At 43.3% G+C, this 14,178-nt stretch overlaps 1 protein-coding gene across 1 annotated transcript in view; it reads right to left on the bottom strand.

Annotated features, from left to right (window-relative positions):
• Window positions 1–477: 477 nt before the first annotated feature.
• The window catches only part of LOC139391666 (thrombospondin-3b-like), a 35,824-nt gene continuing 22,123 nt past the window's right edge, over window positions 478–14,178 (bottom strand). Inside the window, exons 7-23 of the mRNA XM_071139083.1 lie at window positions 14,110–14,161; window positions 13,313–13,461; window positions 12,911–13,051; window positions 12,533–12,607; window positions 12,222–12,374; window positions 11,429–11,539; window positions 11,229–11,336; window positions 10,520–10,679; window positions 9,998–10,116; window positions 9,858–9,910; window positions 9,434–9,627; window positions 6,270–6,448; window positions 6,132–6,180; window positions 5,761–5,957; window positions 3,362–3,534; window positions 788–927; window positions 478–687 (exon numbers count right to left, since the gene is read on the bottom strand). Coding sequence (XP_070995184.1) covers window positions 632–687; window positions 788–927; window positions 3,362–3,534; window positions 5,761–5,957; window positions 6,132–6,180; window positions 6,270–6,448; window positions 9,434–9,627; window positions 9,858–9,910; window positions 9,998–10,116; window positions 10,520–10,679; window positions 11,229–11,336; window positions 11,429–11,539; window positions 12,222–12,374; window positions 12,533–12,607; window positions 12,911–13,051; window positions 13,313–13,461; window positions 14,110–14,161 — 2,109 coding nt within the window. The 3' untranslated portion in view covers window positions 478–631. The remainder of the gene's footprint in view (window positions 688–787; window positions 928–3,361; window positions 3,535–5,760; window positions 5,958–6,131; window positions 6,181–6,269; window positions 6,449–9,433; window positions 9,628–9,857; window positions 9,911–9,997; window positions 10,117–10,519; window positions 10,680–11,228; window positions 11,337–11,428; window positions 11,540–12,221; window positions 12,375–12,532; window positions 12,608–12,910; window positions 13,052–13,312; window positions 13,462–14,109; window positions 14,162–14,178) is intronic.

Genomic DNA, 14,178 nt, shown 5'->3' on the forward strand with positions numbered 1-14,178 from the left:
ATTTTAGAGAATTTGGCAGTACGTCCAACCGGCCTCACAACCGCAGACCACGTGTAACCATGCCAGCCCAAGACGTCCACATCAGGCTTCTTCACCTGCAGGATCGTCTGAGGAGATGAAGAGTATTTCTGTCCTGTGATAAAGCCTTTTTGTTGGGAAAAACTCATTCTGATTGGCTGGGCCAGGCCCACCCATGGCTGTGCTCATTGCCCAGTAATGTGAAATCCATAAATTAGGGCCTAATTTATATATTTAATTTGACTTATTTCCTTCTATGAACTGTAACTAAGTAAAATCTTTCAAATGGTTGCATTTTGCGTTAACATTTTTGTTCAGTATAGCTTTCATTCTTCATTTTATATAATAATAATAAAAGCTATTATTTTGTCATTTTATATAATAATAATAAAAACTATTATTTTGTCAATCAATCTTTAACTCTTGACTTGGCCAACCTGTAGTCAGGTGTAAGGTTGCTGCGGAGTTAAAGACAGAAAGAGTACCACTGTAAAGTAAATGTACCTTAAAAACACAAAAGTATGCATGTATATGCGCACACACAGACACACAGGATACAGCGAAGGCACAGGTGATGTAATGTAGCTGCACAGATGCTGTGCTAGGCTTAAAGTCACACCCTGATGTGGATCTGCTTGCGGTAGAACTCATAGTCCTCTGGTACAGTATCTGATGGGAAAAAGAAAGAAAGGTTATAACCAGGAAGCCATAACAATTTCAATTGAATTAATTCAAGAGGTTAAATTCCAATTCAAGAAGGTTGACATACCGTTGCAGCGATAGCCCAGGTTGGACCAGATGATTTGCTCCTGGGAGAAGCAGAAGACGCCCAGCCTCCCGCCCCTCATTGAGGTGTCCACCAGCACGCCAGAGTCTGCCACCAATGTCATGCCTTCATACAGCCTCACTCTGGCATAGATATACACAATGAAAAGCTGTACAGATCGCTCTATCATCTGAATTATATATAGATACTGTATAGCCATAAAGAGCTATAGATCTATTTCTATACAGTAAACAGCTCAAGGAAACAGTGAGGAAGGCCATACTTAATAACCTTCCATCTTCTCTAAATTTGCTGTTGAATTACAGATATCTGAGTTGCCTAACTTTTTCACATGATTGGTTAACTTGATGTTCCTAGGGCCTCCACTGAGCTACTGTATGTATATGTATGTACAGTCGTGGCCAAAAGTTTTGAGAATGACAAATATTAATTTCCACAAAATTTGCTGCTATTTTTGTCAGATGTTACTATGGAATACTGAAGTATAATTACAAGCATTTCATAAGCGTCGAAGGCTTTTATTGACAATTACATGAAGTTGATGCAAAGAGTCAATATTTGCACTGTTGACCCTTGTTTTTCAAGACCTCTGCAATCCGCCCTGGCATGCTGTCAAATAACTTCTGGGCCACATCCTGACTGATGGCAGCCCATTCTTGCATAATCAATGCTTGGAGTTTGCAAGAATTTGTGGGTTTTTGTTTGTCCATCCACCTCTTGAGGATTGACCACAAGTTCTCAATGGGATTAAGGTCTTAGGAGTTTCCTGGCCATGGACCCAAAATATCAATGTTTTGTTCTCCGAGCCACTTAGTTATCACTTTTGCCTTATGGCAAGGTGCTCCATCATGCTGGAAAAGGCATTGTTCGACACCAAACTGTTCCTGGACGATTGGGAGAAGTTGCTCTCGGAGGATGTGTTGGTACCATTCTTTATTCATGGCTGTGTTCTTAGGCAAAATTGTGAGTGAGCCTTGGCTGAGAAGCAACCCCACACATGAATGGTCTCAGGATGCTTTACTGTTGACATGACACAGGACTGATGGTAGCGCTCACCTTGTCTTCTCTGGACAAGCTTTTTCCGGATGCCCCAAACAATCGGAAAGGGGATTCATCAGAGAAAATGACTTTACCCCAGTCCTCAGCAGTCCAATCCCTGTACCTCTTGCAGAATATCAATCTGTCCCTGATGTTTTTCCTGGAGAGAAGTGGCTTCTTTGCTGCCCTTCTTTACACCAGGCCATCCTCCAAAAGTCTTCACCTCACTTTGCGTGCAGGTGCACTCACGCCTGCCTGCTGCCATTCCTGAGCAAACTCTGTACCTGGTGGTGCCCCGGTCCCGCAACTTAATCAACTTTAGGAGAGGGTCCTGGCGCTTGCTGGACTTTCTTGGGCGCCCTGAAGGCTTCTTCACAACAATTGAACTGCTCTCCTTGAATTTCTTGATGATCCGGTTGATTTAGGTGAAATTTTACTGGCACAAATATCCTTGCCTGTGAAGCCCTTTTTGTTCAAAGCATGATGACTTGCAGGTAACCATGGTTGACAGAGGAAGAACAATGATTCCAAGCACCACCCTCCTTTTGAAGCTTCCAGTCTGTTATTTGAACTCAATCAGCATGACAAAGTGATCTCCAGCCCTGTCCTCGTCAACACCCACACCTGTGTTAACGAGAGAATCACTGACATGATGTCAGCTGGTCCTTTGATGTCGACTGAGGGAATACTTATTTTCCACCATAATTTGCAAATAAATTTATAAAAAATCCTACAATGTGATTTTCGGGATTTTTTTTTCTCATTTTGTCTGTCATAGTTGAAGTGTACACCTATGATGAAAATTACAGGCCTCTCTCATCTTTTTAAGTGGGAGAACTTGCACAATTGGTGGCTGACTAAATACTTTTTTGCCCCACTGTATATATATATATATACACTGAACAAAAATATAAACGCAACATGTAAAATGTTGGTCCCGTGTTTCATGAGCTGAAATAAAATATCCCAGAAATGTTCCATGCGCACAAAAAACATATTTTAGTCATTTTAGAGAATTTGGCAGTACGTCCAACCAGCCTCACAACAGCAGACCCCGTGTAACCACGCCAGCCCAGGACCTCCACATCCGGCTTCTTCAACTGTGGGATCGTCTGAGAGAGAGCTCTCAGGTCTGCTGGGGGGAAGGGGGGGGGGGGAGTATTTCTGTCTGTAATAAAGCCCTTTTGTGGGGGAAAACTCATTCTGATGGACTGGGCCTGGCTCCCCAGTGGGTAGGCCTGGCTGCACCCCTGCCCAGTCATGTGAAATCCATAGATTAGGGCCTAATGAATTTATTTCAATTGACTGACTTCTTTGAAATTGTTGCATGTTGCATTTATGTTTTTGTTCAGTATATATACTTTTTGGGTTGTGTAAAATGTGTATATTTATAGGTCTCTAGATCTCAAAATGTTTTCCCTGTTAAAATAAAGGTTAAATACAAATAATACATTGGCAGAAGAATACAACTAGGAGTAGAGCATTTGTGGCTGTAATGCCCTTTGACTTTTTGCTCACTTGATGTAGCCCATCTGCGGGCGGTGGCTGAGGTGCCAGCGGTAGGATGTCTTGTCCCTCCAGCCCACATTCCGGGGGTCCTTCCACAGCAGCGTGACCTCGCCTGGGGTGTTGCCCGTGTGCCACAGGGCGTTCCGGAGATACTCGCCTGGACCCGTACGTGACTTCACTGCCTGTAGAGAGAAGCGAGTAAAGTCAAGTGTGTGGCTGGGGTAATCTAATTCAGTGCATTGTGAAAGTATTCGGCCCCTTTGAACTTGCGACATTTTGCCACATTTCAGGCTTCAAACATAAAGATATAAAACTGTATTTTTTTGTGAAGAATCAACAACAAGTGGGACACAATCATGAAGTGGAACGACATTTATTGGATATCTCAAACTTTTTTAACAAATCAAAAACTGAAAAATTGGGCGTGCAAAATTATTCAGCCCCCTTAAGTTAATACTTTGTAGCGCCACCTTTTGCTGCGATTACAGCTGTAAGTCGCTTGGGGTATGTCTCTATCAGTTTTGCACATCGAGAGACTGAACATTTTTCCCATTCCTCCTTGCAAAACAGCTCGAGCTCAGTGAGGTTGGATGGAGAGCATTTGTGAACAGCAGTTTTCAGTTCTTTCCACAGATTCTCGATTGGATTCAGGTCTGGACTTTGACTTGGCCATTCTAACACCTGGATATGTTTATTTTTGAACCATTCCATTGTAGATTTTGCTTTATGTTTTGGATCATTGTCTTGTTGGAAGACGAATCTCCATCCCAGTCTCAGGTCTTTTGCAGACTCCATCAGGTTTTCTTCCAGAATGGTCCTGTATTTGGCTCCATCCATCTTCCCATCAATTTTAACCATCTTCCCTGTCCCTGCTGAAGAAAAGCAGGCCCAAACCATGATGCTGCCACCACCATGTTTGACAGTGGGGATGGTGTGTTCAGCTGTGTTGCTTTTACGCCAAACATAACGTTTTGCACATCGAGAGACTGAACATTTTTCCCATTCCTCCTTGCAAAACAGCTCGAGCTCAGTGAGGTTGGATGGAGAGCATTTGTGAACAGCAGTTTTCAGTTCTTTCCACAGATTCTCGATTGGATTCAGGTCTGGACTTTGACTTGGCCATTCTAACACCTGGATATGTTTATTTTTGAACCATTCCATTGTAGATTTTGCTTTATGTTTTGGATCATTGTCTTGTTGGAAGACAAATCTCCATCCCAGTCTCAGGTCTTTTGCAGACTCCATCAGGTTTTCTTCCAGAATGGTCCTGTATTTGGCTCCATCCATCTTCCCATCAATTTTAACCATCTTCCCTGTCCCTGCTGAAGAAAAGCAGGCCCAAACCATGATGCTGCCACCACCATGTTTGACAGTGGGGATGGTGTGTTCAGCTGTGTTGCTTTTACGCCAAACATAACGTTTTGCATTGTTGCCAAAAAGTTCAATTTTGGTTTCATCTGACCAGAGCACCTTCTTCCACATGTTTGGTGTGTCTCCCAGGTGGCTTGTGGCAAACTTTAAACGACACTTTTTATGGATATCTTTAAGAAATGGCTTTCTTCTTGCCACTCTTCCATAAAGGCCAGATCTCCCACCTCAGCTGTAGAATTCTGCAGTTCATCCAGAGTGATCATGGGCTTCTTGGCTGCATCTCTGATCAGTCTTCTCCTTGTATGAGCTGAAAGTTTAGAGGGACGGCCAGGTCTTGGTAGATTTGCAGTGGTCTGATACTCCTTCCATTTCAATATTATCGCTTGCACAGTGCTCCTTGGGATGTTTAAAGCTTGGGAAATATTTTTGTATCCAAATCCGGCTTTAAACTTCTTCACAACAGTATCTCGGACCTGCCTGGTGTGTTCCTTGTTCTTCATGATGCTCTCTGCGCTTTTAACGGACCTCTGAGACTATCACAGTGCAGGTGCATTTATACGGAGACTTGATTACACACAGGTGGATTGTATTTATCATCATTAGTCATTTAGGTCAACAATGGATCATTCAGAGATCCTCACTGAACTTCTGGAGAGAGTTTGCTGCACTGAAAGTAAAGGGGCTGAATAATTTTGCACGCCTAATTTTAAGTTTTTGATTTGTTAAAAAAGTTTGAAATATCCAATAATTGTTGTTGATTCTTCACAAAAAAATACAGTTTTATATCTTTATGTTTGAAGCCTGAAATGTGGCAAAAGGTCGCAAAGTTCAAGGGGGCCGAATACTTTCGCAATGCACTGTATCTATTACATTTGGAGTTGAGGCACGTAGCTGGAACTACCCAACTGGATGACGTGGGATGTGGACTCCTATTGACACAAGACTACTTTGAAGGTCTAAAAACATCTGACAAACTTCTGATGTTTGAGTGTAATGTCCCTTTAAAGCCAACTGGTGCAGTTTTCTGTGTGCCCCACCTTTAGTTGCAGGCCTGGCTGGGCCATGGCCCTAAAAGGCAGCGACTGCCAGTAGGTCTGCTCCGTCTGTTTCCACATGACCACGTAGAAGCTGGACGAGTCCTGGTAACCGAAGATGAAGCCCACGTAGTCATCGTCTGTGGCCGTGTTGATGTGGAATGTCCCTTCAAAGTCTACCCCGTTAAAGGCTGTGTAGCCTGGTGGGGATCGGGTTGAGGGAGAGAGAGAGGGAGATACTTGACTTTTCATGCTCTTTTTTTGAGACATTTTCATGTAAAAAGGAGAGAAAGTGGGATAAAGAGGGGTGTGGTCAGAGAAAGACAGACAGAAAGATACACCACAGAGTGGCAGAAGGAGGTTTACAGACTTACCTATGGCCAAACCAGGGTCACTGTTCATGGTTTGAACAATTTCCATACCCTAAAATAAATTTCAGAACAATACTAAATTAATTGAAGTACATACAATATAATGTTTGTTTTCTACATGGGAATATTCCAAATGGTCACCCGATTGAGCACAATCCACTTGGGTTCGATTTGGGCATCGCCCTCCGGGTCCAGGATGACCGTCTGATAGTTTCTGAAGTCGGTCATTGTGACTTCAGCGCTCTCTGGACACACGTCAATCAAGTCTATCACGGAGTCGTTGTCAAAGTCATTCTCGCACATGTCACCAACGCCATTTCCTGATTGGATAAGGGGGACACAAAAATACACAAACATACACCACTCTGAGAACACAGATGGGGTGGGGAGTATAGCGGAAATAGGTTACTGTAGTATGACATACAGTATAGGTTAGGACAAACATAGGTGGCTTGTGGTAGTTTGCCAGCAGTCCAATAAAATGCCAAAACATTTAAAACAGAATACGAAATTCTACTCTAACTTTAATTTCCAGTAAAAAGTGCTACCCCTCTGTGTGTGTCTGAAAAGTTACAGATTGGGCCTTTAAATGCTGGTCACCTTCTCACGTGTGAGTTTCAACTATCTCGAACAGTCGCCCCAGTGTGAGTTTCAACTATCTCGAACAGTCGCCCCAGTGTGAGTTTCAACTATCTTGAACAGTCGCCCCAGTGTGAGTTTCAACTATCTCGAACAGTCGCCCCAGTGTGAGTTTCAACTATCTCGAACAGTCGCCCCAGTGTGAGTTTCAACTATCTCGAACAGTCGCCCCAGTGTGAGTTTCAACTATCTCGAACAGTCGCCCCAGTGTGAGTTTCAACTATCTCGAACAGTCGCCCCAGTGTGAGTTTCAACTATCTCGAACAGTCGCCCCAGTGTGAGTTTCAACTATCTCGAACAGTCACCCCAGTGTGAGTTTCAACTATCTCGAACAGTCGCCCCCAGTGTGAGTTTCTTTATGCACGCGATGTCAGAATATACTTACTCACTGTTGCAAAATGTGATTCAAACCAAGCCACGCTGCCTGCTAATTATCTATAGGCTATGTTTTTACTAGTCAATTCACATATAAGTAGTCCATTTCACTGTTGCGGACAATTTACGTTTGAGGCTTTACTGAGCAGGACATACTTCTCTCTTCAAAGAAAGCCCAAGCACAAACTTTTTCCTCCCTGGCACATTTTCTAGCTTCCTTCACTACTACTAATAACTTTGACATGTGTACATTCCTATCAAAGTAAATGCCTTGTTACGCTATCATTATAGTTTCTGTATATCGTGTTGTCGTTTCTAATGTAGAACACCGTATGTACGGAGTATAATGTATTAACTGTTTTATTCACGTTTTCAAGTACTGGTGACAAATCATGCATTCCGATTCTTGCATAGATTATAATGGACACATATGAAGTGTGTAAAATACTTTTTTGAAGGATGTAATTATTATGATGAGCTAATGCTAAGCTATTTGCCAGCTACAGTTGAAGTTGGAAGTTTACATACACCTTAGCCAAATACGTTTTTCACAATTCCTGACATTTAATCCTAGTAAAAATTCCCTGTCTTCATCAGTTAGAATCACCACTTTATTTTAAGAATGTGACATGTCAGAATAATAGTAGAGAGAATAATTTATTTCAGCTTTTATTTCTTTCATCACATTCCCAGTGGGTCAGAAGTTTGCATACACTCAGTTAGTATTTGGTAGCATTGCCTTTAAATTGTTTAACTTGGGTCAAACTTTTTGGGTAGCCTTCCACAAGCTCCCCACAATAAGTTGGGTGAATTTTGGCCCATTCCCCCTGACAGAGCTGGTGTAACTGAGTCAGGTTTGTAGGCCTACTTGCACGCACACGCTTTTTCAGTTCTGCCCACAAATTGTCTATGGGATTGAGGTCAGGGCTTTGTGGTGGCCACTCCAATACCTTGACTTTGTTGTCCTTAAGCCATTTTGCCAAAACTTTGTAAGTATGCTTGGGGTCATTGTCCATTTGGAAGACCCATTTGCGACCAAGCTTTAACTTCCTGACTGATGTCTTGAGATGTTGCTTCAATATATCTACATAATTTTCTTTCCTAATGATGCCATATATTTTGTGAAGTGCACCAGTCCCTGCAGCAAAGCACCCTCACAACATGATACTGCCACCCCCGTGCTTCACGGTTGGGATGGTTTTCTTCGGCTAGCAAGCCTCCCCCTTTTTCCTCCAAACATAACAATGGTCATTATGGCCAAACAGTTCTATTTTTGTTTCATCAGACCAGAGGACATTTTTCCAAAAAGTATGATCTTTGTCCCCAAAGGGAGTTGCAAACTGTAGTCTGGCTTTTTTATGGCGGTTTTGGAGCAGTGGCTTCTTCCTTGCTGAGCGGCCTTTCAAATTATGTCGATATAGGACTCATTTTACTGTGGATCATGATACTTTTGTACCTGTTTCCTCCAGCATCTTCACAAGGTCCTTTGCTGCTGTTCTGGGATTGATTTGCACTTTTCGCACCAAAGTACGTTCATCTCTAGAAGACAGAACGCGTCTCCTTCCTGAGCGGTATGACGGCTGCGTGGTCCCATGGTGTTTATACTTGCGTACTATTGTTTGTACAGATGAACGTGGTACCTTCAGGCGTTTGGAAATTGCTCCCAAGGATGAACCGGACTTGTGGAGGTCTACAATGGAAAAATTACTTGTGCCATGCACAAAGTAGATGTCCTAACCGACTTGCCAAAACTATAGGTTGTTAACAAGAAATTTGTGGAGTGGTTGAAAAACGAGTTTTAATAACTCCAACCTTAGTGTATGTAAACTTCCGACTTCAACTGTATGTGTGGCGCCATGTTTGCTGACCTCATACAATGCATTCACGTAAACGTCTGTTAGACCACGGATGACTTTTATTAGATTTTTAGAAAGGGTTTTACTCAATTATTTAGATCACTGGTGAGGTCACCAGCGATGTGATGAATTGTAAATAGTAAATGCTATTAGCCTTATTCATATTATGGTTTCTGTCATCCGAGAGTTAGCTAAATATCACTGCTTGTGTTAGGTCACTCTTTCCTCAGTTAACACTACGACCAATGTGGCCAGCTCAAACACTGACTGTTGCGTCAATCATAACTGTAACCTTCTAAATAAGCGTTCTAATCACACTGGTTTGAGCGTACGCTGCAGGGACCACTGTAGAATGATCACACACATGTTCATACGTGTCAAAGGGTCAAAACTCTGCGCTTCAAAGAATCTCTTTCCCTGGAACTCCTCCCATACCATTAGTGTCTGTCTGGCTGGGGTTAGGGATGAGACGACAGTTATCCGGCCCGGGAGGTCTCGCATCTGGAATGCCATCGTTGTCGTCGTCATCGTCGCATTCGTTGCCGATGCCGTCATTGTCTGAGTCCAGCTGGGAGCTGTTAGGGACGTCTGGACAGTTGTCCCTTGAATCCTGGTGGCCGTCCCCATCCCTGGACAAGATTGGGACATTAGGAGAAGGCTCAAGTATACAACCTGAGATCATGGACATTGTATTGTAAAATTATGTTTTTTACACATCTTGTTAGTGACAAGAAAAAGACAGCGTTACCTTGTTCAGCCTGGTTGTCATATGGTTATATAACCAGATAACAGCTCCAAAAATAGCTTCTTTATGTTTTGCTGAAGTCCCCTAAACCAGAAAACTAGTAAGAGCACTCACATGTCCTGGTTGGTGTCACACACATCTCCCACCAGGTCGTTGTCTGTATCAGACTGAACGGAGAAAATAGGTTTCAAAGATTTCCTCAGTAAACTATAGTTTTATTTCAACTATCTAGAATGTTATTCTTGACCTCTGACCTGCATGGGGTCGTTGACTTCCGGGCAGCTGTCACAAGCGTCCCCCACTCGATCCCCGTCACGGTCAGTCTGCATAGGGTTGGGCACCTTGGGACAGTTGTCCAGCACGTTTGGGATACCTGGCGAGAGGACAAGGAGGAGGAAGATGAGCGATTCATTTATGGTTTTGGGCCGGTATTCACAAAGGGTCTCAGAGTAGAGTGGTGATGATCTAGGATTAAGTCTTCCCTGTTCATATACTCTTATTTATTATGATTGACAGGCAAAAGTGATTCTATATCAGCACTCCTACTCTGAGATTCTTTGTGAATACTGGACCTGGAGGGCCAAAACACTTCCGGGAACACTTGCGAAACAAACACTTCCATTCTCTCCCTCTATTCATGAACTAAATCAGACAAGGAACATAATCAATAATATCAACCAATCAATTAACTACCAGGTGGGGAAAAAACCCAGCAGTACTTTGGTCCTTGTGGGACAGTAATTGAATAGCCCTGTCCTAAGCGATCCATAGCCTACCATCCCCATCAATGTCATTGTCACAGGTATCCCCAGCCCCGTTTCCATCTGTGTCCTTCTGGCTTCCGTTGGGAACGTTGGGGCAGTTGTCACACGTGTCCCCATACGAGTCTGTGTCCGAGTTCTGTTGATCCTTGTTGGGGACCAGACGGCAGTTGTCCTAGAAAAACGAAGAGGAAAAACTAAATGGTGTGAAGTGGAAACAGGAAGATTCCATTTTGCCTACTGAACATGATCCCACACTGACAAAATACAAACACGGAATTTCTAAACCCAGAGGCGCAACCATCGCAAGATTTCCGGGAACACTTGCGAAACAGACCAGACCATGGTTTAAAGAGTCAAAGAGAGAAGTGAAAAATTCTTCCTTACTTGTTCATTTTCTGAAAATGTAAAGGCACAACCTTGATTCGAGCCAATGTCTCAAGTAGGTGAACATTGTATTACATCAACATCGTGAAACTGGCTAACTGACACATTTTCTGTCAAAAACAACTTTATATTGAAGGAGTACCTTTGATTTGACGGCGTGCACATGCACAGTTTGGCATGAGACGACCGTTAGACCTGATGACACGTTTCTACGCGTGCGCTTAGCTAGGCAACGTCACCATGACATCGCCTACAAGTGTGATCGGGGATTTCTGTTGGAGGAACAGTTTTAGCCTGTCTTCATAATGTACTGTCTCGGATACAAGGCTAGACTGACCTCCACGTTCTTGATGCCGTCTCCGTCCGCATCCTCATCACACTGGTCACCTATACCGTCTCCGTCTGCGTCCTCCTGGCCAGAGTTGGGCGTGTTCACACAGTTGTCCTGCATAGGGAACACAACACATGATGATTGTGGTAAGTAAGACATTTTGTTAGTGTTTTGTGTGTGTGTGTGTGTGTGTGTAACAAGCTTACGGCTCGGCAGTGATAGTCATTGTCTATGCAGGGGAGAGGTTGGTCAGGGTAGCCATCAATGTCTGTGTCTGGGCCACATGTATGCCCATTACCTGCCCAGCCCACATTACACTGTAAGGGAAGAGATATTCAGAGAGAATATACCAAGTGGTAAAACATTGGAACAGGATTTCTTAATGATGTCATACTGTATAACCAGATTACAACCAACTGGTCTCTGTTACAACCAAATAAAGACGTCTTTTCCATGGCAACACATTTTGGGGAAAGTGTCATATTTTGGTTGTTATCTTTTTCTTGTTGCTAAAAAGACATTGAAGGGATAGTTCACCCAAATTACAAAATGACATATTGGTTTCCTTACTCCGTAAGCAGTATAGGGACAAGGTATGACAGAAATCCATGCGTTGGTTTAGTTTAGTTTCCACATTCAATATTTTAGCGTTTCTGGCACAAATCCTATTCAAGTCATGGGACCGATATTAGCATTTTTCGCACATCATGTTCAAATAAACTATAAGGGACGTTGTTGAGGTTCACAATCAATTTTAGATACATTTGGAGGATTTGGACATGATGCATGAAAAATGATAATATCGGTCCCATGACATGAATGGGATTTGGGCCACAAATGCTAAAACATTAGCATGCGAAAACAATGCCAGGGAAACTTAACCAAAGCATGAATTGCTGGAAACCAATGTGTCACTTTGTAATTTGGGTGAACTATCCCTTTAACAACTTCCTTTTAAAAGCCTCTTTAGCCTATTGAGATGTGCTATGCGTGTCTTACCTCGCAGGAGACCCTGGCAGCACCCTTTATGACACAGTGGGCGTTGACGTCACAGGGATTGAAGCCCAGCGTGGCGCAGGACCTCCGCAGGAAACAGCCCACCGTCTGGTTGCCTACAAAGCTCTCCTTACATGGACCACACCTGAACGAGCCCTTTGGTGGGAGGGCGAGATGGAGGAGGGAGTTGGGGTAAGACAGAAGGGGAGACAGGAGGGAGACAGAGAGAAAGACACAGAAAGGGAATCATGTATTTCTTTTAAGTGATACAAATATTTCACCTCGCAACCTCTGACTCCCTTTCCACTACTGACCTCTGTGTTGATGCAGACAGAGTTCGGCACACAGACCTTGTAGAGGTCAGCACACTCATCCACATCTCTGCACTTCTACATAGACAGACAGAACACCTCAATTTAAGGACAAAACATATCAGACCACCTATTATGATGGCCATAGTGGCAATCACTTTGACACAGTGCACATCTATGTATACAGTGGGTGAGAAGAGGTGTCAATAGTGGTGGTGGTGTGTGCCTGCTGTGTATGTGTGTGTGCACAATGTTAATGTATGTGTGTAGGGTTAGGGAAAATAGGATTTTTAATGGTCAAACATTTTTACACTCCAAAAAGTCCTGACGTTTCACGAAAACAAAGTGTGTGTGTGTCAGGGGGTCTAATGTTGGTCAGACCTGCTTGTGGCTCTTGGCAAACTCCACCCCAAGCCCGCTAAGGAGGGGTCCGGAGAAGCCGACGGGACATGGTTCACAGGTGAAGCCCTTTGCCGTGTTTACGCAACCCTCGGGCGAGAAACAGGGCCGGGCTAGAGCACACTTAGACATGGAGAGAGAGAGACAGAAAGTAACAATACATATATAAGTGTATTTGTGTTTTTGTCACACCTCAAAGTGATTGGTCGCCAAACATCAACTTTCTAATTGTTACTCTGCAGCTGGGTCGTCTGGGGAAATATTGTTCCACCTTAGCTGCAAAGCTTTTGGGAAACTCAACCAAGAATGTTTAAGAAATGATGGGAGCATATCATGCTATCATCTTGTGGTGCTAAAGAAATATAAATAAGACCCTTAGAATACCTCGTCAATGTCCTGGCAGTGGGTGCCATTCCCCGTCATGCCGTCTGGGCAGGCACCACAACGGTACCCTGGGTACTCCCTGGTCTCTGTACAGGCCAAGCCCTTATAGCAGGGGTTGGGCTCGCAGCGAGAGTGGGTCTCGTGAAAGCCTGGTTAACAAAGATATAGAGCATACCAGAGCTGGGTTCAAAATAGGATTTGAAATCTTTTAGCATGCCTTCGAGCTTGCACAGAGTGCCATGTGGGCAGGGTTTGCACTTAAACGGGCAATCTGCAGTTGCTACTTAGAAATGAATTATATGTATCCATTGATTCTTGAAGAATATAACTTATAAATGCTTAATGAGCTCAGTTCAACTGTCACATCCCATCAGAGCCCAAAATATAAGCTTGTTTTACTCCAATGTTTGTAAAGAAATTAAATGTAAACACACACTGTATAGCCTCAAAACTATCATTTTTGGTATCATGGATGGTCAGTCCTTGCATCAATAGCTCTTTCTATGAATTTGAGAGTGGCTACATTTCTCCAGCCCCTTTCCTCAGCTTTTTACCGAAACAGTGGCGGGGAACTTTTTTTTTGCTAAATTGAAAGGGGCAATTTTTCCATTGGTTCCATTGCGCCAAGCAAGATCAATCAAAGACAGCTAAAGTACTTCATATATTTCAATCTCTCTCTCGCTCTGATTTCCTGTGCTTCTCATATCATCTTGTTTATCTTTTCTTTATATGAATCCCCTCTGTTTTATACACGGAGGCGCAGCCTGATGGCATGGTACTGCTCTTCATGCACTCACCACACACTTGGCACTCCAGGATAGTGTTCCTAATCAGAGACATCTCCTTTACCTGTGAAGACCACAAAC

The sequence above is a fragment of the Oncorhynchus clarkii genome, chromosome 32 (assembly GCF_045791955.1).
Source record: "Oncorhynchus clarkii lewisi isolate Uvic-CL-2024 chromosome 32, UVic_Ocla_1.0, whole genome shotgun sequence".
Taxonomy (NCBI): Eukaryota; Metazoa; Chordata; class Actinopteri; order Salmoniformes; family Salmonidae; genus Oncorhynchus; species Oncorhynchus clarkii.